This window comes from Fusarium pseudograminearum, chromosome 3, assembly GCF_000303195.2.
Source record: "Fusarium pseudograminearum CS3096 chromosome 3, whole genome shotgun sequence".
In the NCBI taxonomy this organism is placed as follows: Eukaryota; Fungi; Ascomycota; class Sordariomycetes; order Hypocreales; family Nectriaceae; genus Fusarium; species Fusarium pseudograminearum.
Genome location: NC_031953.1, coordinates 6,548,774 through 6,570,362, shown reverse-complemented (window position 1 = coordinate 6,570,362; position 21,589 = coordinate 6,548,774). Strand labels below are relative to the sequence as shown.

At 47.3% G+C, this 21,589-nt stretch overlaps 9 protein-coding genes across 9 annotated transcripts; 5 read left to right on the top strand and 4 right to left on the bottom strand.

The window, feature by feature from the left end:
* Positions 1–1,187: 1,187 nt before the first annotated feature.
* On the top strand, positions 1,188–1,931 carry FPSE_02400 (uncharacterized protein; the record flags this gene model as incomplete). The annotated part of the gene is made up of 1 exon (XM_009255519.1): positions 1,188–1,931. One exon carries the CDS (start codon positions 1,188–1,190, stop codon positions 1,929–1,931), a length of 744 nt encoding a protein of 247 aa, XP_009253794.1.
* An 893-nt stretch (positions 1,932–2,824) lies between these two features.
* On the top strand, positions 2,825–4,654 carry FPSE_02401 (uncharacterized protein; the record flags this gene model as incomplete). Its single annotated transcript, XM_009255520.1, has 1 exon — positions 2,825–4,654. The coding sequence occupies one exon, from the start codon at positions 2,825–2,827 to the stop codon at positions 4,652–4,654; it is 1,830 nt and encodes a 609-aa protein (XP_009253795.1).
* Positions 4,655–5,767: 1,113 nt separating this feature from the next.
* On the top strand, positions 5,768–7,222 carry FPSE_02402 (uncharacterized protein; the record flags this gene model as incomplete). Its single annotated transcript, XM_009255521.1, has 4 exons — positions 5,768–6,139; positions 6,184–6,374; positions 6,425–6,846; positions 6,891–7,222. 4 exons carry the CDS (start codon positions 5,768–5,770, stop codon positions 7,220–7,222), a joined length of 1,317 nt encoding a protein of 438 aa, XP_009253796.1.
* A 1,461-nt stretch (positions 7,223–8,683) lies between these two features.
* FPSE_02403 (uncharacterized protein) lies at positions 8,684–9,963 on the bottom strand (the record flags this gene model as incomplete). Its single annotated transcript, XM_009255522.1, has 5 exons — positions 8,684–9,054; positions 9,101–9,174; positions 9,228–9,660; positions 9,714–9,750; positions 9,799–9,963. The coding sequence occupies 5 exons, from the start codon at positions 9,961–9,963 to the stop codon at positions 8,684–8,686; spliced, it is 1,080 nt and encodes a 359-aa protein (XP_009253797.1).
* A 1,464-nt stretch (positions 9,964–11,427) lies between these two features.
* Positions 11,428–12,600, top strand: FPSE_02404 (uncharacterized protein; the record flags this gene model as incomplete). Its single annotated transcript, XM_009255523.1, has 2 exons — positions 11,428–11,604; positions 11,656–12,600. 2 exons carry the CDS (start codon positions 11,428–11,430, stop codon positions 12,598–12,600), a joined length of 1,122 nt encoding a protein of 373 aa, XP_009253798.1.
* A 569-nt stretch (positions 12,601–13,169) lies between these two features.
* On the top strand, positions 13,170–13,932 carry FPSE_02405 (uncharacterized protein; the record flags this gene model as incomplete). Its single annotated transcript, XM_009255524.1, has 2 exons — positions 13,170–13,174; positions 13,242–13,932. The coding sequence occupies 2 exons, from the start codon at positions 13,170–13,172 to the stop codon at positions 13,930–13,932; spliced, it is 696 nt and encodes a 231-aa protein (XP_009253799.1).
* Positions 13,933–14,154: 222 nt separating this feature from the next.
* FPSE_02406 (uncharacterized protein) lies at positions 14,155–17,475 on the bottom strand (the record flags this gene model as incomplete). Its single annotated transcript, XM_009255525.1, has 2 exons — positions 14,155–14,932; positions 15,539–17,475. The coding sequence occupies 2 exons, from the start codon at positions 17,473–17,475 to the stop codon at positions 14,155–14,157; spliced, it is 2,715 nt and encodes a 904-aa protein (XP_009253800.1).
* A 490-nt stretch (positions 17,476–17,965) lies between these two features.
* On the bottom strand, positions 17,966–18,778 carry FPSE_02407 (uncharacterized protein; the record flags this gene model as incomplete). Its single annotated transcript, XM_009255526.1, has 1 exon — positions 17,966–18,778. The coding sequence occupies one exon, from the start codon at positions 18,776–18,778 to the stop codon at positions 17,966–17,968; it is 813 nt and encodes a 270-aa protein (XP_009253801.1).
* A 680-nt stretch (positions 18,779–19,458) lies between these two features.
* On the bottom strand, positions 19,459–21,135 carry FPSE_02408 (uncharacterized protein; the record flags this gene model as incomplete). Its single annotated transcript, XM_009255527.1, has 1 exon — positions 19,459–21,135. The coding sequence occupies one exon, from the start codon at positions 21,133–21,135 to the stop codon at positions 19,459–19,461; it is 1,677 nt and encodes a 558-aa protein (XP_009253802.1).
* Between the last annotated feature and the right edge of the window lie 454 nt (positions 21,136–21,589).

Here is a 21,589-nt window from a genome sequence, read left to right as displayed (position 1 = left end):
CAGTGGTCCCACGAGTATGGCGACTTAGTTGCTTTATTGAAACGCCCTGGGTTTCGACACCTTGATCTTAACTTGTTCACCGGCCTCCTTGAAGTTAACGGATGGCATTCATTCAAAACTGGCCTCTTGCGTGGTGCTTTGGCCCAAGCAAAAGATCTCGAGTACCTATGCTTGCGCACGACTACAAATATCATCGATGGAGTGCCTCGACGCCTTAGACCAGACATTGAAGGGCATGCCGTGCCGCTGCAAAGTATCTTTCTTCCAGAGTCTTGGCCGCGACTGCAACACTTTGTTATCTCAAATCTGCTTTTGGACCTGGACGATTTTATCGGGTTTTTGGCCAGTATGCCACCATCATTGCGATCCATCAAAATCATTGACATGGCCTTTCACACTCGGGAGCATGGTTATGATGATTTACTCTGTGCCATGCGTGATATTCTCAAGTGGCGCTTGCGTCCGGTAGAGCAGAGACCCAAGGTACAGATAGCACTATCTTGGTCAGACATGTTTGTACCTGTAGATGGGAGGTTTTTTGAATTCGATCAACCAGTATATTCATATATGTATGAGAACGGAGACAACCCTTTCGAGGGTGCCAAGCATCATGTAGGGAAGGGCCGAGGCGCCATTCGGTGGGACTATTTCGACCCAGACTTTGAAGTTTTGTACTAGATAACACGTATTTTATCCTGTATATAGGTGTTGTGTTGTTATGGTAGAAAGTGTTCTGGAATACTACATCTTAGTTCTTTGTCTGAACTTGTTGTTCTCTTCTCAGATGATCTATTCAGTAATTAATTCTTACAAATCCAACCTACTTAGGGTTAGCAAGTACTAGCTTCATTTGAATCAAGTCGTGTTCCTATAAGATATCCAGTGTCGTTATATGTTATGTTCGTCTCATCCACCATTGAAGGCATTGTCGAGGAGTGTTCAACAGGGTTAAGCTCATGTTAAACGCGAACAATGGAACAGCTACACCAACTGGTGGAACAGTTGGATCCCAAAAACGAGTTTAAATACTGACTCTTTCCCTCCCAGTTTTTCTTCTTCCTTCTACAACCTATCAACTGACTTCCTGTTTTGACAACGGTAAGCCTCTTGTTATTCCATCAACATCCTTTTCAATATTGAGAAGACAAAATAACAGCCCAAACTAAACTCACCAGCAAGACGCCAGTATGTCTTCCAATACCAGCAAGGACATCGCTCAGCTCCGCACTCAGTTCGAGGACCTGATCATCAACAATTTGGTTGAGACTCCCGAGATCTTGATCGACTCCCCTGAATCTACCTCACAGAGGGAAGCTACATCATCCCCAGTGTCTGACCCATCTCACTACGATGAGAACGGTCAGTCTATCCCTTCCCCTCCCATGAGCGCTGACTCACCTATGAACAGCAAGAACCCACACCCAAGCCTCTCAATCTTGACGTCCTTCCTCCAGGAAGCCATCACGGATTGCCTCAAGCCCGGAAGCTGTTTCAAACGCTCCATTATGCGTCGCGATACATTCTTCACGTACGAGATGGACCGGTCTTTCGAGGGCGTTATTCAGCACAGGTTTGATTCATGGCGCTGGATACCAGACGTGTCCGATGACTTTTTGCATGAGTACGCTGACAATTGGATCTATGCTGGCGATGTCGAAATCATCAGCATCAAGAACGATGTGATTCAATCAAGAATCGAACGCAAGGAGCGAGTCTTTGAACATCCTGACAATGTTGGTCGCGTTTGTCCTATCGGGTCGAACATCAAGCTGGATCTCAGCGAGCCTGAGAATGCAGGATGGCGAGTCCTTGTCTGGCGTATCCATGGGGCTGGTGAAACCCCCTACATGGATCGTCACGGACGTGTCGTTGCTGACCCGAGAGTACATCTCCATCAGCGTGTCGGCGCCTTGAGGGATGGAGCTATGTAGGGTGGGTGGGGCGAGACGCAGTCTCGGAGGGGGAGGGGGATTATCGGGTGAGCGGTGGAAACCCAGCTGCTTTGTTTTCTTTGGAGGTTATGGAGTAGGAACATGGCATAGATTGTAACACGCGGACCAGCTCTGGAGCTGAGATCCAGGATAGGAGTATTATTGGAGATTGGGTAGATTCTAGATTGAAAATTCTAACTATGATTGGAAAGAAACTCATTGCCAGTACGTTTAATTGTAACTGTAACTCATTGTGCCTAATGAAGTCATGTATACAGGCATGTTCTATCACTGTCTGTTTGGGTCATTTATCCAAACTTTCAGTGATCAACAACAAGTGTTTGCGGGGTAACGCGGGGATGTTCCAGGGGACAAAAGTCCACCAGTAGAACACAAGAACGCACTGTAACATCGTATTCAGTAGGTTGTTCATAAGAACAAGGCGCTATATCTTCCCCGCATGTTGCCAGTGTAACTTGTGTTCCTGGCACAAACACCGGTCCGACGCGGGCCGTGAACAGGACATCATGTTGACGATCCCGGCTAATAAGTAAATGTTCTATGTAACGTCACCAGATTCGTTCACTTGGCAGCCCTGAGTAGAGATGCGCACGAATCCTGTTCTGCCGATCGTCGTCAGTAACTACCGTTGAGCGATACCGTTGTATTGGCCGTCGAGTCATGGTATGATTTCATGCATAGTGACCGAGGCGAGTACTTCCAAGGTTGTGACTTCGTCTATAGCCGTCTAGGGGACTGTCGTGAGGTTACTTTAAATATGTATGAGACCTTCATCTTAGATTGCAGTAGTAGCGTTCCTCCTAGGGACTCATTTATTAAATCCCATCACCATCAAGTTAATCTCAAGGCATCGTTATTACTTGGAAGTAACAATGATCACCCTACCTCCAAAGGCCACTGCCCTTGTGGCACTTGCCTGCGCTTTGTTCCCCGCCACCACAACAGCCAAAGCCGACGGCCCATACGAAGCAACATGGGAATCAACAGACAAACACAACGCCGCACCAGAATGGTACCGCGATGCCAAATTCGGCGTTTACTGGCACTGGGGAGCTTTCACAACCGCTCAGTACGCCAGCGAATGGTATCCACGCAACATGTACGAGCCCGACTCTGACCAAAGAAAGCACCATACAGAAACCTATGGACCACCTGAAGACTGGGGTTATGAGAACTTCATCAAAGGCGCAAAGGACAAAAAGGGCAACTTTGTTCAGTTCAAACCTGTTCTCAAGTCAAAAGGTGGTGAATTCGATCCCGAGGCCATTATCAAGATTGTTAAAGGTTCTGGTGCTCGGTTTGCTGGGCCTGTGGCTGAACATCATGATGGGTTCTCCATGTGGGATAGTAAGGTCAATGAGTGGAACCCGGTCAACTATGGGCCCAAGCTAGACTTGGTCAAGCTCTGGGCTGATCTTGTTCGTGAGAACGATATGAAACTTGTTGTCGCTATGCATCAGGCGTACAACTACAATGGCTTCTTCCAATGGGCGCCAAAGACAAACGATACGAGCCTGCAGAAATTGCTTGGTCAACTACCTCGCGATGAGGAAGATCAGCTCTGGTTTGACAAGCATCGCGAGATGTTGGACCACGTTCAGCCCGACATCATCTGGAACGATTTCTCGCTCGACAGTCCTGGCGAATGCGGAAGTTTCGAAGGTCCTTGTGCAGTAGACGAGCAGAAACGTCTCGAGTTTCTTGCCTACTACTTCAACCGAGGCGAGGAGTGGGGCAAAGAAGTTGTCACCACCTACAAGCATCACGACCATGGCTTCCGCAACACATCAGCTGTAGACGACTGGGAGCGTGGTGGACCATCCAACCTCGTTCGTCCCTACTGGCAGACTGATGATGCCATCAGCGCGTCCAGCTGGAGCTACACAGTTGGCATCAAGTACTACAGCTCCAAAGCCATGGTACACTCTTTGCTTGATCGCGTGAGCAAGAATGGCAACATGCTGCTCAACATTTCTCCCATGGCCAATGGAGTATTGCCTGAGGAGCAGATCAAGGTTTTAAATGACATTGGTGACTTCCTCAGTCGTTACGGTGAGGCTGTTTATGATACTCGAGCTTGGGATATCTATGGCGAGGGACCGAACCAGGTTGAAGGTGGATCTTTCACAGCGCCGTTGCAAGGAAATAGCAGTGATGTTCGCTTCACACGCAACAAAGGAGATGATGTTCTCTACGTCACTGTTCTTGGTTGGCCTGAGGATAACCTTGTTTCGGTCAAGAACCTTGGATCAAACGCTCTAGTTGATCTCAAGGCCTTGAAGTCTGTGCAGCTACTCGGCGACAAGGCTGGCGATTATGTGGAGGTTTCCAAATGGGATCAGACCAAGGACGCTCTGGACATTACTCTTCCTTCTCAACCAGCTGAGTCTCTCGCTTACGTTCTCAAGCTTACTTTTGATGGTGGTATTCCGGTACCTCAGCCTGAGCGTGGTGCGGCCGTCTTCTCTAAGACGGATTCGACTGGAAAGGGCGTTGCGCTTGCGTTGGGTACTTTTGACACGGTGTTTTTGACTGAAGCTGGACTTAAGCCTGCAGATATCCGCTCTATTCGGGTGTCAAATGGCACGAAGGCTACTCTGTTTAGTGGATTCAGGTTCACAGGAGAGAGCAAGGAGCTCAGCGCTGGGGAACACGAGGTTGAAGAGGGCTCTGTAGGCTCTATTGTTATCTCAAAAATTTGATGCATGTTTGCTAGTTAAATAATGTCAGCTCAGATAATACATCCACCACGAAGGCCAAGTGTTTCCAGTTAATGAATTGAATCTTTTATTGTTAATCCCAATTCCGTCGCTGTATTTCATGCTGAGGTTCCATAATAATTCACGCCCACATACATACAAGATATGTTTGTAAAAAATAGCCATTGCTAGATCCGTATCTTGATCAAGCAAAAATGATATTCTGGCTCACAATAGCAAAAGAAAAAACCAATCGACGCAGGCCTGATTCGAACAGACGCCTCCGAAGAGAATAGATTTCTAGTCTATCGCGTTAGACCACTCCGCCACTGCGCCTTAGCTGATTGGATGAAAGATATGTCCGGACATGGCCCTAAGAGCGACGATTGCGCGTTATCCTCTACTTTTTATTTATCCTTTCCTAGGTAGTACCTAAAGAACATCAAAATCGATGTTGAACATTTCGACACTATGGATATTCCGTACCTAATCACCATGTCCTATTTGCCAGTCTGTACTTCTCTCGTATGAAAGATAGCCCGAGAACTAAAATGCTTGACTCCACATCGGCACGTATCACACCGAGCTAACCAAATAATCAACAACAGGAAATGAATGATCCAGACTCTATAGAGGTACGAATGACAATACCGCTATTTCTCGATCGGGTCCTGACTAAAGATAATTAGTGTATAGAATAATCTCTTATCCGCTGTCAAGCTGAGAAAACCATCCATATGTGAACACGAGCTATTGACATACCCTGCATCGGATTCTCGGGATATACGAAACCGGTCAATCCTCCGATCGCTTGTTGTTTTTACGAGTACTTGCCCAACCAATACGATCACCGTCTCGTCGTCTAAAATCTGGGCCTTCTAGGGATGATAAAACCTAGACGTGATATGGAAGGTGAATGTGATAATATCCATACCCTTGTTCATAGCCAAGCTCAACTTTGCCGGCATCAAATTTCCCCAAACCAAGGATTGACTATACGGGGATTGCGACAACCCTGGAAGAAATTCGATCGTTAATAAATCCGGTATATAAAGCAATTGGTACATCCACGCTTCCCCATTCCTGTCTCAACCAATCCCTGTACCACTGACCACGATGCGCCTCTTCAGCATATTCCTTTCCCTAACGAGCCTAATGGCGACCACTACGGCCCTGAAGATCAAATCCACCAAACAATGGACCATCGGTACAGACATCCAGGGTTCCGAGCGACTTAATGGTGTAAGCTACCAGGAAGACGCGCTCATCACCTACGGAAACTATCAATATGTGACATTCTACGAAACTGCCCCAGCAGGATACCTCAACCACTTTGTCCGGCTTGGTCGAAGAAAGATCTCTCCTAGTGTGGCAAACTGGGAATATCTTACGCTCGATGATTACACCCAAAAGACGATGGATGGACATAACATGATTTCCATGGGTATTTCTGGCGATGGAAAGATTCATCTTAGTTTTGACCATCATGTGAGTTGCACGAGCGATCAACAGGGTCAAACTAATTTTTGAAGGATGTACCCATCAACTACCGAGTCTCCAAAGCAGGCATCGCCAAGAACGTTCCCTCAAAATGGTCTTCAGAACTGTTTGGTCCAGTTGTTCACACATTGGATGGATCTCAAGGACCTTACTCACCATTGACGTATCCTCGTTTCGAACCGCTTCCTAATGGTGATATGCTTCTTGAGTTTCGCATCGGACAGTGAGTTTACCAAGCCCAAGTTACGAAACTGATGCTTATAAAAACGATAGGTCTGGATCTGGAGACAGCTACATCCATCGCTACAGTTCCTCTACAGGCAAATGGCAAGCTCAAGGGATGTACATCCGAGGTGACGATAATAACGCGTACATTAACGGCCTTGATTACCTTGACGGAAAGCTTTACACGTCTTGGACTGTACGGGAGACACCGAATGCTGACACTAACCATGGCGTGTACTTTGCCTACTCCAATGACGATGGCAAAACATGGTTCAACACGAATGGCGCCAAGCTTACTAAACCCATCTCGACTTCTGATGCAAGCACTCTGATTTGGGATATTCCACAGAATAGTCGTATGGTCAACCAAGAGGGCCAGCTTGTCGATACCAAGGGACGTTTCCACGTCCTCATGAGGGATTTGCTTTCCGGCAAGCACCTCTATCAGCATTACCTGCGAGACACCAACGGTAAGCCACCTCATTTCACTTAGGGTCCAGACTAACGTCCATAGGAAAATGGACCAAAAACGCGATAAACCCAGCTGGTCTAAATGGTCCTGACCTCTACGACCCACGAGGCAAACTGGCTGGAGACGCAACAGGCGAGTACTTGTTCGGACTTCTCCCGGACCCTGTGAAGCAAGCGACTGGGATTTATGTGGCAACGGCTTCCAAGGGATTCAAGGACTGGACACCTCTTGCTGAGATCCCGAATACGGCTACTGAGCCTCTCTTCGACAAGACTAGGCTGCATGAGTTTGGTGTTTTGAGTGTATTTGTGAGACAGGCCGGAGGGTTCCCGGACAGGAAGCTACAGGTGTGGGACTTTGAGTTGGATTTATAGACTGTCTGTCTTGTCAGTAAGACCATTAGTCGCGATTTGTATATATTTTCATTCTACGAGTCCATAAAATATATTTAAGATTGTTATGAATAAAAACGAAGTCGGGTGCCTCGGGTGCCATGTCAGATATTTACCCCGCCCGGCTCCGATCTTGTCAAAATCTCACCCATCGACTGTCTCAGTACCAGTCCAAATTTAGCATCAACCACCTTCTTATTACATTACCTACACAAACGTTCTCATGAACAGCATTATTCAAAAAGCCATCCAATACACCATCGAAATGAGGAAACCAACTTCCTCAGTTTCATGGAAAGCCGACCAAATATGGCAACAGGCCTTCTACGGATGGGTTACCAAAGACAACGAATGGCAACCTCTCCAATCCACCGAGGCATCATCTGCAAGGCCAAAGATAAAGAAAATAGCAGTGTACAGCTGGAACATAGACTTTATGCTGCCTCATGCTAAATCTCGAATGAACGCTGCTCTCAAGCACTTGGAAGAGCTTAGTCGGCAACATCGATTGGATGAGGACACAGCGGTCATTGCCAATCTACAAGAATGTGTACCATCTGATTTGAACACCATCGGCGAGAAGGAATGGATTCGGGAAGGGTTCTATCAAACGGATGTTGACTCGTCGGAGTGGGCTTCTGGGGCTTATGGTACAACCACGTTGATTGACCGACGGCTCAACATATCGTCGTGCTTTCGTGTCCACTATTCGGCGACCAAGATGGAACGAGACGCTTTGTTTGTTGACGTCTCGCTTCCTTCAGATAGCAGAAAATTCAGGTTCTGCAACACCCATCTCGAGTCTCTTGCCCTTGAACCACCGCTACGTCCGGCACAAACGCAACTCATCGCGTCACACATGCACGCTGACGATGTTGCCGACGCGGTCGTCACGGGAGATTTCAACGCTATCCAACCATTTGACCGCACACTCCACTCTGAAAACAATCTCAAAGACGCATATTTGGAGCTTGGCGGTGAAGAAGGCGACGGACGAGGTGATGATACTGGTGGCTACACATGGGGTCAACAGGCTTTACCTGAGCTGCGGAAATTGTATGGCTGTTCTCGTATGGATAAGGTGTTTTTCCGTGGTGTTGGACTTAAGATTCTACATTTTGAGAGATTCGGGAGTGATGTTGAGCCGGATCAGGAGGACGAGGATGCTAGAAATGAAATCCTTGCGATTGGGTTTGAGAAGCCGTGGGTTACTGACCATCTCGGCGTCAAAGCGGTATTCGAAGTCATTGTTTGAACATGACTGTTGTTCAGATTGAGAGATAGTGAGCTATTGGAACACAAACAAAATTTGAACAACATTACGCATTCAATTGATGGTACCTATACAATACTATGATACTCAATTAATCATTCCAGTAACAACGCTCTAATTAAATAAGGTTGCTTTTCACCGTTCTAACCACAAGATCGATCCGCCCTCTTCTATTCCAGAGCCCGATGTGACATCCTCTTAGTATGATACTGTGCTGTGTTCACCGTCACCAAGTTCTTCTCACTCGTATCATCATCAGCAGCCGTGGTAGTCCTCATCTCAAAAGACTGCTGAACAGTAATCTCCAAGTCGATTCCTTGAGATGGCTTGGATTTTAGAGAGTTCTCGGGGTTGTTGTCGTAGATGTGTAAGCTGCCTGGGGAATGAGGGTTGCCTGATAATTGCGACTTTGACGATTGTAGCGACGCAAAGAAACTCGGGAACGCTCTTGAGAACAAGGGTTTGAGCGAAGGTACGCAGGCACACATGATTGCAATGTTGCATTCGAGACCAGACCATATGGCAATATCGACACCTTTGGCTTGTGAATGTTGGTATGAACTACTATCGAACAATGAGAAACTCACCTGGTCGCTGGGATATAGACACTGAGCTGTAAGCCCAGAGAGAGTGCAGTCTAATTATTGCAACAATGCAAGCACTGTGTCTCGTTATTAGCATCCAAGCGAGTGATGGAGTGGGGCGAAAACTTACACTGCTCCCGCTGCAAAAACACCCATCAGAACAACTTTGATCCTTTTTGCAATCTGCAAGTTCCGGAGAAATGGCATCGGAGCCACCAAAAGCATGATATCGTTGACAATATTGATTCCAGCAAAAGCATAACGCAAAGCTCTATTGTCGAGACATTTCCCCGGTATTGAGTCTTCCCAGTATTTGGCGACAGGGTAGCAAGTGAACACGGTCAACATAAGACAAAGTATCCCGTATACGGCGAAGTACACGATGAGACCGATGAAGAGCCGTCGGGCCTTTGGTGTTATGAAAATGCGAAAACATTGGAAGGCGATGGAAATTTTGATGGCGAGATGGCAGATGGTGTATGATATTACGCTTGCAGTCGTCGCTTGGATAATGGGTGAGAGCAACTTCGGGTTGGGCGGTAGTCCGAGACCGAATCGAACCTCTAGATAACAATCCTGTGAGTAAGTTATGGTATATCAGAGTGTCAGTACTTACGTTCCATGACAGCAATCAAGAAGCCCAATGTACCAAGCTGAGAGGAAAGTCAGATGAGAGTGTTGTGGGATGCATTAATACTCACATTCGCAAGAATGATGAAACCATCATCAGCGCCAACGCTCCTCACCAAGCAAACCCTCGTAATGAATCTCAGGATCACAAAAACAGAGGCGAGGCAAGTAAAAAGGAATCCAAGTATCACCAGCGCACAGCACTCTTCTGGTACAAAAATGTTGGCAACATGCATGGTCATAAGAGCATTATTTCAACAACGACGGGAATAAAAAGCCACTCAAGTGACAGGCCAGGTCTTTAATTTATCTACATACTTGCCTGCCTGTAAATTATTCTCATTGTCCTCCCTTTGTCTTCTTAGACATATGCACGAGTTTACAGCGTCTGACCTTTTGTCTTATCATCAGCCGCTGATTGACACCAGACATGGCGGATGCCCCGAGTTTTGTGTGGTCAAGATGATCGGATTTTATGCTTCTTTATGCAAGGGATTAACCAATGTCTCTGGTAGCGTCTCAATTCGGAAGCGATCAGCCACGGCTCAGAATGCGACTAAGCCTGCTCTGGTTAGAGACAATGGAAATTCGCCCTTGCCCCAGAATCCGCCTGCGACAGGGGCTGGGAATAACTTGGGTTAGCCGTGGGCAATCAGTTGGGTGGGATGACGTGAAGAACGAGAAGGATCGTCTGAATGAAATTGAGACGTAGCATTTCGGCTGCGGTCCCTGCCATGTTGGTGAATAGCCAGGGTTCAAAAACAGCCCGAAGTTTGTCGGCATCCTTTGGGTCTGCCTTGAAACTGGCAGACTGGGAATGTCCAGGATTTATGTGCAGCCTTATGTCAACCAAGCTTTTCGAGATGCATTTCGATGCTTCAAAACACCGCTAGTATGACTTCATTGGCTGTCTGTCCTTCCGCATCTAAAGGATCGAAGCAAGAGACACAGTCGGTACAAAAACAGCTGCATTACTCCGGTCTGGCGGCAGTTGATAGCTCTCGTGAAGTATGTACGTTCCATGCAGGTACCAGACACGGTGATTCGTTATCTGGGCAATGCAATATTGTCATGCTATCACCAATTGATGGTGACCACATAAGTTATTCGGACAGCTGTGCATAAACCCGATTGTCGGCCGAGAAGGTCAAGCTTGTTAGGAGACTGGCTCAGCCATGTCTTTATTGTCAGCTTTAACATTCCTACAGCCAGAATCAACCATCAAATCTACAGAATCCTTCAGGGTATCGTGTATACCGACAATGCGGTTGTAGCGTCTCTGTCAACTCCCTGCAACCCCATCAATCCCGTCGTTTAGATAAGATAAAATCGCTAAGATAAACATTCTTAGGCCCAAGCTTCTGTAGCATCCAAGGTACAGCCCCGGCAGTTTGCTCTGCCACAGTTGCAGTGACACAGCCTTAGCGCTTACTGGTACCCGTAAAGCATCAAACAAGCCAATGCGAGGCAGACACCGATCAATCCAAGCCCCCAGACTTGGCCGTCGGTGCCGTGAAGGATTTAATTAACTCCTGTCATTAAATGCTGATGCCAAGGATTGCTTTTCTGTTGAGCCTCTGAGCATTTCCATAAATGCAATTGAACAACCCTCAAAATATAGTCACTTTCTTGTTCTCTCAAGACTTTCTTCTCCGTTGCGTTCATTCACGCCAAATTCATTACGCTACAGTCGCTACATCATGAAGTTTCTTGCCATCTTCAGTCTCTCTGTCTCAGTGGCGGCTTGCAAAAGCACACCGCCACCAGCAAAGTCAGCCAAGGTGGACGTCCACGCCCATCTTGTGCCTGATTTCTACGCGGATGCTTTGAGGGAGGCTGGCCATGTACCTGGTCCCGATGGAATGCCCGGTATTCCTGTAAGTCCACCAATCTCCATTGACGTAACGCCAATACTAATTCCGACATAGACCTGGGATGCCGAGTCTCATTTGACGTTCATGAAGGAGAACAACATTGAGAGATCAATCTTGTCGATTTCAAGCCCTGGAGTTTACCTGAATGTTCCTTCAAAGACCGCCACTCAGAAGGCTATCAGCCTTGCACGACAGGTCAACAAGTACGGATCTGAGTTGAAAGCCAAGTACCCCAAGGAGTTCGGCTACTTCGCTTCTCTGCCTCTGCCCGACATTCAGGCCTCGTTGAAGGAGATTCAGTACTCCTTTGGCGAGCTCGACCCAAAGCCCGATGGTGTTGTGATGATGTCCAACTACTACGGATTGTACCTTGGAGACCGCGATCTTGAGCCCATCTACGAGGCTCTGAACGAGCTCAACGTCACCATTTTCGAGCACCCCACAACGCCTTGCACTGAATTCCAAGGAATGCGATTCGATATCGACAAGGACGCGCCCACTATTTCTCAACAGCAATGGCAAGCCCTCAACCGACCTGTGGCCGTTCGCCAGTTCGCTGCCCCCACCCTCGACTTTCCCTTTGAGACTGCACGAACATTCGCCGACTTGTTCTACACCAGCATGCCAACCAAGTTCCCCAACCTCAAGTGGATCATGTCTCACGCTGGTGGTGGTCTTATCCCCACCCTGGACCGAATCGTCACTTACAGCGCTCTGTACCCCGGCTTGAACCTTACCGAGGAGTCGATGAAGGAAACCCTTGCTAAGAACTTCTTCTTCGACCTTGCTGGCCCCTGGCCTGTCAACTTTGCTATCCCTGCTCTGCTGCGATGGGTCGACTACACTAGGATCGTTTGGGGTTCGGATACTGTTTTTACACCTATGAAGCAAGCTGCCAAGTATGCTGCTGCTTTTGACAAGGAGGTGGATGTTGTCTTTAACGATCCTGTTAAGGCAAACGCTGTGCGAGCGACCAACGCACAAAACCTGTTCAAATAGATGTGTTGATTCTTTCTGAGTCTTGTCTTAGTCTTGTCTTACTCTGCAGTTCAATGTAGAGGTGTCTGTCCAAGCTATTCTCAATAATTGTATTAATACCATTTCACGTTTCATGATCTACCATTGTCGTCTTTTGTCTCTTGCCATCCATGTCACTACCCGTTAGTCTAACCATTAGCCATAGAATGTTCGCAAAACGATCTGGCCCGCAAGTATATCACCCCAAGTTGTCGGAAACATGACCATTGGTGGACTTTTTCGCCTTCCAGATAGCCTATATCATATGACCTCGGGATTAATGCCAGGAACAGCAATCTTTAAGGTAATCGGACGATAGACGACCGGGATCGAAGAGTTTGACCGGGTAAATGCCCTCAACGTGGTATTATGCGGGGTGATGAAGGAGGTCTTGGCTCCCCACAGTTGAATTCATCCGCGGTAATTGGGACTGTGGCTATGAAAACCAAGAAGCCGGTTAATTTGGAAAGGTATATATTTCCGCTTATTTGCCAACCTCGATTGAAATGGCTTGTACAGGTGTTGTCAGTTGAACGTCTGGATAAGTCATAATGAAGTTAGTACTAGCCTCTTCAGAAGCCACCACAGTATATAGCCAGGTCCTCATATTCTAACACTCACAGGCTCGACCCCTCACAACTCACTGCCTTTCTGGCCGCCAACTCAACCGGAGTCGGTGTTCTAGTATGTCCCGGTGGTGGCTACAGCATGATGGCTCGAGGCCACGAAGGACACGACCCTGCCCGGTATCTCAACACTCTTGGCATCGACGCCTGGGTTCTTGAGTACACGACAGCCTCCAACATGACCCCGCCACTATATCCAAAACCCATGGAAGAAGCTCTCGGTGCCTTGGATCTCATTCGCCAAGAAGCCCCTGATCTGAAGAAGCTCGGCATTTGGGGCTTTTCAGCTGGTGGCCACCTTGCAGGAAATACACTTACCAATCCTACGACTAACCTCGATTTTGGCATTTTGGGATACCCGGTCATAACACTTGAGAACGACTACACACACGAGAACTCTCGATACAATCTTCTTGGAAACAATCCTACCAAGCAACAGATTGACGAGCTGTCAGTGCAGAAGAGAGTTTCTGACAAGACACCACCAACCTTCCTTTTCCACACTTCGAATGACGGTCTTGTACCCGTTCAGAACACATATCTCTATGCAGAAGCCATGGCGAAACACGGCAGATTGGCTCATGTGGTGGTACTTCCTGACGGGCCTCATGGGATTGGCTTGGCACAAAATGACCCTGTTAGAGATTGGACTCCGGAGCTAAAACGGTTTCTCACATATTCGATCTAGAGGCGTTAGAAAGAACTGTCACGCATTATTTATCATATCGTTCTTGAATTTATGTATATCCTAGCCGAAACATGTCTTCGATTGTTCCATCAAAACGAATCAACAGATTTACTTCCCAGGAGACTGGCAGAGCTACTATACTAACGAAAACTCAAAGGAAGCGCAAATAAAGTGAGGATAGCCAGATGTTATGACGCAATTCCGTTGCGATGGTAAAACTTGTCAACAGCTACTAGCCGCTGCAGCCCCAGCAGCAGCATTAAGATGAGTCGAGTTCTCGTCCTCCTCCCGCTTTTGGTACTCATAAATCGAAAGCAAGCTCATAATGACAGCATACTCGAATATGGGACCCAGATCCATGTTTATCTGCATAGTACCAACTGCACTCAGTCGCAAACTCATAGTATGACTCGTAAAAACAGCCATGAGTTGTCCATGAGGATCTTGAAGTTTAAAGTTGTTGTCACTGAGACGTGAAGCGTGCATTCCATCGACAGCAACATTGTTGTCCTTCTTCCAAGTCATGGGTATGGGCTGTCCAGTATTGGGAAGGTTAAACATAAATGTCCAGCCCAAGTCGTCATTGCCGCGATGAATCATCTGTATGTACTGTACGTTCGGGGGCCTTCCAATGACAATCTTGAAGCTTTTGGCATCGCTTCGAGAGACGCGCTTGTAGTTTGGAAGGTAGCATGCACCCATTGGGATTCCCTCCGCGCTAAAGGACAAATCTGGATCCTTTGACACTTTGAGGCTGTATGTAACCGGGCCGTCGGATGCATGGTCGGGTCTGCATTCGTATCGGCTGTGGAAAGTAGGCTTGGCCACTTTATAGCGAGCCGGGCCGTCCATCTGATTCTGCGATGGAGTTGATGTACAGTGTTGGGGAGGGTGGTACATGGAGTGGCTCTGTGGCTGGCTAGGGGGACTGGGCATGGCATATCCTTGTGGAGGCATTGGAGGCAAGACGCCATTCTGAGGGACTTGGTAAGACATTGACCTATTTGGAGCTATAAATAAGAGGATGTATAGGAATTGAATAATCGGCTATAATCAAGTATCAAAGTTAGATGCTATAAGAACTCGACAGATGGGAGTATATATACGGTTTTAGGTGGTTTCGACGACCGAGAAAAAGAAAACATGACGATCATTGCATCATATAATGTCTCAAGTCGAGTCCTGCATAAAGTATTCCAAGAATATTATCGTGTCTCATAGTAAAAGTGCAAACAACTCGCATGTCAGACAAACATGGGTGGTTGGAATATTTGTCAATGTACGTATGTGGCTAACATTGCCGCAGAGATTACCTTAAGGGGAATTTTGCTGCGCTTGACGCTCGCTGGATGACATCAGGAGATCTGTGACAGCCGAACAAACGAGCATTTGTATCGGATAAGCGCTGTCAGGTGGCACATTATTCTTAAACTCTTACATCGATGCAAGCGAGTGAGACTATTCCATCATTTCACATGTATTATTAGTAACGAGTAATACCTACCTGCCTGGAGCAGCTTATCAAACCAGCAAGATATCCTGCTTTTTCAACCAACCCTCAGTAACACTAGCCTTTACCTGCCCATCCATAAATCCATGTACATACGCCGGACAAACAACTTTATAAGTATCCCTAGTACCGTCCTTTTCAGAAACCTGACCAGCCTTTCTTAAAATCATGGGTACCTTGCCACCATCCAGAACAGCAATAACATCTCCCTCCTCAACATGAGGCCTTGCAAGAACATATAGTCCGTTGTCCGTCACCACAAACATATAGTGCTTTGTCGCGTAATGGCTATAAGGGTTGCCTACAGGCGACGTGGAGAACTTGCTTTTGATACCACTATAATCCAAGGTGTTGCCTAAGCACTTGGAAAACATAGATCGGTCGCTGTATAGATCATTTTCGACACAAATTGTACTAACGTTGATCATCGTCTCGTTGGACAACTCCTTCATGTTGACTTTGTCGAGAGACCTGACCTCGTTGCTTTTTAAACGTCTCATTTTAGGTGGTAATGTGCAATCCTTTACGAGCGTCCGCCAGAACGCACGTAAACATGTCTCGCCGCTTGTCAACGTCTTTCCACCAATCTTCGGGGCATAGATGCGACTCTTGGGCTTCAGGATTGCTTCTTCGCTGAAATATAGTTTCAACATATCGCGAGCGGTATAGTCTTGGTCTCTGACCTGGAGAATTGGTCCGATAGCTCCGAGAATGATGCCTCGCACAATCAAGGTATCACTTCCGGGTCCAACAAGCCGACAGGGTGTCTCGTAGGTCGTGACTCCGGCGTTGAAAATGTCGCGCTGGGCGAACATAATCTCTGCACAGTCTCTGTGGCTCGAGTTAAACTCGGTGACCCAAGAAGGCAGGGCATCTTGTGCATGTTGAAGAGCCTTGTGTCCCCTACTGGCCTCGAATGGATTTTGACACAAGATATCCAGATTCCCAGACAGATTGATCAAGGAAATAGTAGTGGTCCGATACAAATCAGGTACCGACTTGGTATAGTCGGCGTGGATTCCATGATCATCAGTCGCCAAGCCAAGGAGACTATAGATCCTGTCTCTGGGATCAGTAGACTCCATCTCGCGAAACCTGGTTAATACATCCATCAGTTTCGAACTGACCTGTCCAGGTGAACTGAACAGCCGGCGTTGATCCTCGATGAGCTTGATTCGGACAAACAAGTCGCTCCAGACTGGTAGGTAAAAGGCATGAGAATCCCCCATGTGAAACGCGTCCAGATATGGCTGGTCCTTCAGAAGAGCCGATAACGAGTCCCAGTCAAGTTCAGCACCCTTGCACATGAGAACCAGCTTGGGCGCTAATGAAAGCTCTTGCATAACCCAAAGACGTTTCCACAGAAACGGCGAGTCGAACAAATCGCGGAGACGAACCTCTTCGTTATATTCAAGTCTGTACCCACCGTCATGATAGGGGGCTAACAGTTCCCCAAGAGTATTGCGGTCCTTTTCTATGATGGTATTCATCAGTTCCATACCCTCCTTAATGCTGGCTTCCATTTGAGCAAGTTTTGGATCGTTGTATATATCGTCCGACGTGAAGGCCACACCAACGACTGGATCCAACCAAGCGATGTCTCTCTCGCACTTTGAGTAAATTTCACGCATCAAAGCGACTTGTTGATTGCGTTCTGGAATATCTGACTGGTTGATGCAGAGTGCATCTACCCATAGAACGCATGGTTGGGTCTTGTATCTCAGGCATGAGAGGGCATATTTTAGACTTGGTGTGATGTAGAAGTATGTATCGTTGAGAAGAATTAATTCCGAGAAGTCGGGTTTACCCCAGACGTAGGAGAGGGCTTCGTAAACAGGGAGAGTTGAGGAGTTGGTGGGCTTCAACTCGGCGTGGGAAAGAGTACAACAGATCCGATCGCTTTCCTTGCTTGCTGGGTGCAACGTAAGCAACCGGATCTCATGGCAAGTGCTGTCAAGAGGTGTATAAATAATCTCGTGTGCATCAGGGTTGTTGGTGATTGTCGTAAGCTCTTCATCATCTAGGACGGCCATGTTGGATGCTTATAGTAGTGAGAGTTGCCAAGTGGGAGATAGGAACAAATCGAGAGAGGCTGAAGACACTGTATTAATTTCTGACTGAAACACTTATACCTAGCCCAAGGCTGACTGAACTGACTACCTCTATCGTAAGCGCAAAACCCTGCAAGGTACTCAGCCCCAACAACTGACTAGACTAGGGTCAAAGCTCCAAGCAGCAAAAAGAAATGACTGCGGTTTATGTGGATCGAACACATGACCTTCAGATATCACTTGGTGAGGATTGAAGTTTGACTTCAGTCTGACGCTCTCCCAACTGAGCTAAACCCGCTGACTAATTATAGTTGGTGAGACACAATTCTGTCTCATGTTGGGGACATGGATTGCGAAGCAACAAATCATCATAATTCTACTCAAGCTCTTATTCCATGACACTATTCCACTAGCCTAATGACTTTATGATATGTCATAACTTAACTCTCAAGCCATAGCAGCAGCCTATCCATTATCTCTGAGTATAACCTCCATCAACAGCCAAAGCTGACCCAGTAACAAACGAGCTTCTCCCACCAGCCAAGTACAAAACGCCATCTGCAATCTCCTCAGGCTGTCCCATCCTATGCATAGGAACCGCCGTAGATATCCTCTCTTGCATCGCCTTGAGTACGTCTGGGTTCTTTGTTGTCATTGGCGTTTCCGTATACCCAGGACAAATTGCATTGATGCGCAGTCCGTCCTTTGCATAATCCTCTGATGCAGAACGTGTGAGACCAATGATGGCGTGCTTTGCTGCAGTGTACGAGGTAGACAGTGGAATACCGACAACACCCTGGATGGAAGAAAAGTTGATGATGGAGCCACGCTGTAGATCCCTTCCATTGATCGATGACTTGATTGGGTCTTGCTTGAGCATAACCTTTGCAGCAGCTCTCAGAACGAAGAAAGTTCCGTTGAGATTAATGTTGAGGACACGATTCCAGTCAGCTGTTTGAGCGAATGCTGCTCCGCCTTGGTGTTTGATGGCGATGCCAGCTGCATTGACGACGTAGTCTATGCGACCGAATTTCTGCACCATGTCGTCGACGATTTCATTAATTCTGGTCTCGTCTATGACATCTGCAGGGTAGAGCTCAATCCGAAAATCGTGTTTTGGTGATAGCTTCTCTTGTTCTATCTCGGACTTGACTGCTTGCAGGGCTTCGAGATTGAGATCTATGAGGGCAATACCAGCAGAGCCATCTCTTGCAAAGGCTTTGGCACATGCGCGGCCAATCCCCGAGGCACCTCCTGTGATTAAAGCGAAACCTGGGACATCCATTGTGGTGATATGAGTACGTGATGAGATGAGTGTTCTAATGCGAAATAATTCTTTCAATAATATTACAGAGAATTGCCAGAATAAATGCTGCTCTTATATGGATCAACAGCAGTTTGACCCCATCGCTTCCATATCAGTCAGTCTCAGAACTGGAACAGCGATTCCCGACACTAGTCTGGCGAAACTTGCCCATTTTGTCAAAGTCGTATTGGCGTGTCGCTGCATTACCCCACTGTGATCAGCCACCAGATATAACTTTCCTCATTTGAATTGCGGGGGATGCATGATAACGGTTCAGGAGCTGATAGATAACACGACGTGTAACAACGTGTCACGCACTGACGGGGTCAAAGCAGAAGCGAAAGATTGAAGTCCCGTGTCTGTCAACAGATCACAGAGTTTGATGCGACCCTGGCTGCGGTGTCACCAATAATGAACGCCAAACACGAAATGGTGGCGTGACCAACGGTTTTCTGTGTGCGTATTGGGTAATAACAAAAGCAATATCAAGAACTTAGTATCACATGTGATCAGAGAGCCACCGTTCGATATGGCTTGAAGGAGTTGGCCGTCAAGAAATGAAGTAGTGAGGCGGTACAAATATCATGGAGGACAAGACACAGAAGGATACATCTGAACCCATTGCAATTGGACTATAAAGACTAAGGTTTAAATATAATCTAGGAAAATACAAGTTCCTTGTAGCCCATCTTCTTTACCTCTTGGCATCGCCGACGATACTCAGTGATGTTGCCACTATACCGCGCCACACTTCTAACCGTCTTGCCCTTGACGTTCTTGTTGACACCCGTCATCCAGCTATCTATCTCATTCATCAAAACTTGACTCTCACTGCACTTGACAACATGTTCAGTCCACTGCTCAACAGACTCTGTCGTAGGCTCAACAGAAGTGTACCCATTATCCTTGCAATGTTGTAGCAGATCTGAGATAGCCTGCACAGCATACTCGATGTTTCGAGTAGCGTTTCCAAAAGGTTGGTGTGGGCCGAGTACCATGAACATGTTTGGCATGGACGGTACAGTGAGACCAAGGAACGTCTGCGGTCGGTGGTCAAGCCAAATTGCTTCGTCGGCATTAGGACTGTCACTGGTTGCGATGAGTGGACGGTTGTTCTTCCCATGCCATTCGATAGCACTGAAAGCTCCAGTGATGGCATTGAAGCCAGTCGCGCAGATCAAGATATCGAGTTTATGCTCCTTGCCGTCAGATGTCAGAATCCCAGACGCTGTGACACGATCAATTGGTGTCTTCTGCAAGTCGACGAGATGAACGTTTGGCTGGTTGTACGCTTCAAAGTAACCACTCTCCAGTGGTACGCGGCGAGTTCCAAAGCCATGATTCTTCGGGATAAGACTCTCTGCGACGGCTGGATCTTTTACCCGCTGTCGGATCTTGTTGGCCATAAACTCAGAGTACAGGCTGTTGGCATAGCGATCGGTGTATGTATCTGAGAAAACGCTCAGCCACTTGCCAAATCCAGGTTCATTGTAAAGCTTCTCCCATAAAGCAAGTCGCTCTTCCTCTGTCACTTCAAGTGACTTGCGAGGATCGCCGTTGTGCAGGAAGCCAGACGAGCTTTCGGAGCAAGCTTTGAAGACTTTGTCGTAGTTCTTTTTGTGGTCTGCCATGTCCTCGAGCGAGATCTCGGAGTTTCGGAGGGGTGCGGACCAATTGGCTGTGCGTTGGAATACACTGATTGACTCAATGTTGGGATCTTTGGATAATGCAGTGGTGATCTGAATGCCAGTTGCACCTGTACCGATGATACCAACCTTTTTTCCAGCAAAGTCGCGACTTACGTCGAGGTCCTTGGGCCAGCGCGAGGTGTGGAACAGTCTGCCATTGAAGTCTTCAATGCCTTCAATGGCAGGTAGTGTCGGTGCAGATAAGAAGCCCATACCACTGACGAAAAAGGTTGAAGTGTATTCATTACCAGCCTCGTCGATAAAAGTCCAAGTATGGTCTGACTCACTCCATGTCGCCTTTGTAACAATGGTGTTGAGCTGTATGTCCTTGTAAAGATTGTGCTTCTCGGCAAAGTACGTGATGTACCTGTGGGTCTCTGGCTGCGGGGAGAAGGCCTCTTTCCAGTGCCACTCATCAAGAAGCTCTTTGTCGAATGAAAAGCAGTACGACAGTGACTCAGAGTCAAAGCGACAGCCTGGGTACGAGTTCCAGTACCACGTTCCGCCTACATCGGGGGCAGCGTCGAGGACTTTGATGCGCCAATCGGGGAAGCGCTTTTGAAGGTTGTAGAGAGTGCATAGACCAGAAAGGCCGGCGCCCAGGATGAGGACGTCAAATTTGTTGGCTGTCTTTGGTAGGGAACCCATTTTCGTAGTTGAAATGAGACGGAATGAGATGCGAATATGTGATGTGTCTTGGTGGTTAAGTCTGTGAGAAAATGATTGGCGATAATGACAGACTCTATATATCTTGGGTCGTTGACTTGTTCAATTTCAGAGTTGGAGTTTGCTTCGGTTTGAGGTATCCCAGAGTCAAGATGATCTGACTCAATCGGGTAGACAGATCATCCAGCTGCACAGTGTATGCACCCTCGGATGTCTATCTTCCCCACCAGATATGACCTTCCATTTACGACAGCGGCTTATCGTCTGAATGATACCGCACTGCGTTTGTCCAATTGCCATGTTTCGCCAACGCATAATAACAACGATGATGCAGCAAGTCCCTGTATTGTTGTGGACTACGGGTTCCTTTCCCGAGAAGAAGTCTTCCCACTAAGCTAGGAAGGTTTCTCCAGGTCGCCGATATCCGAAAGGCGGG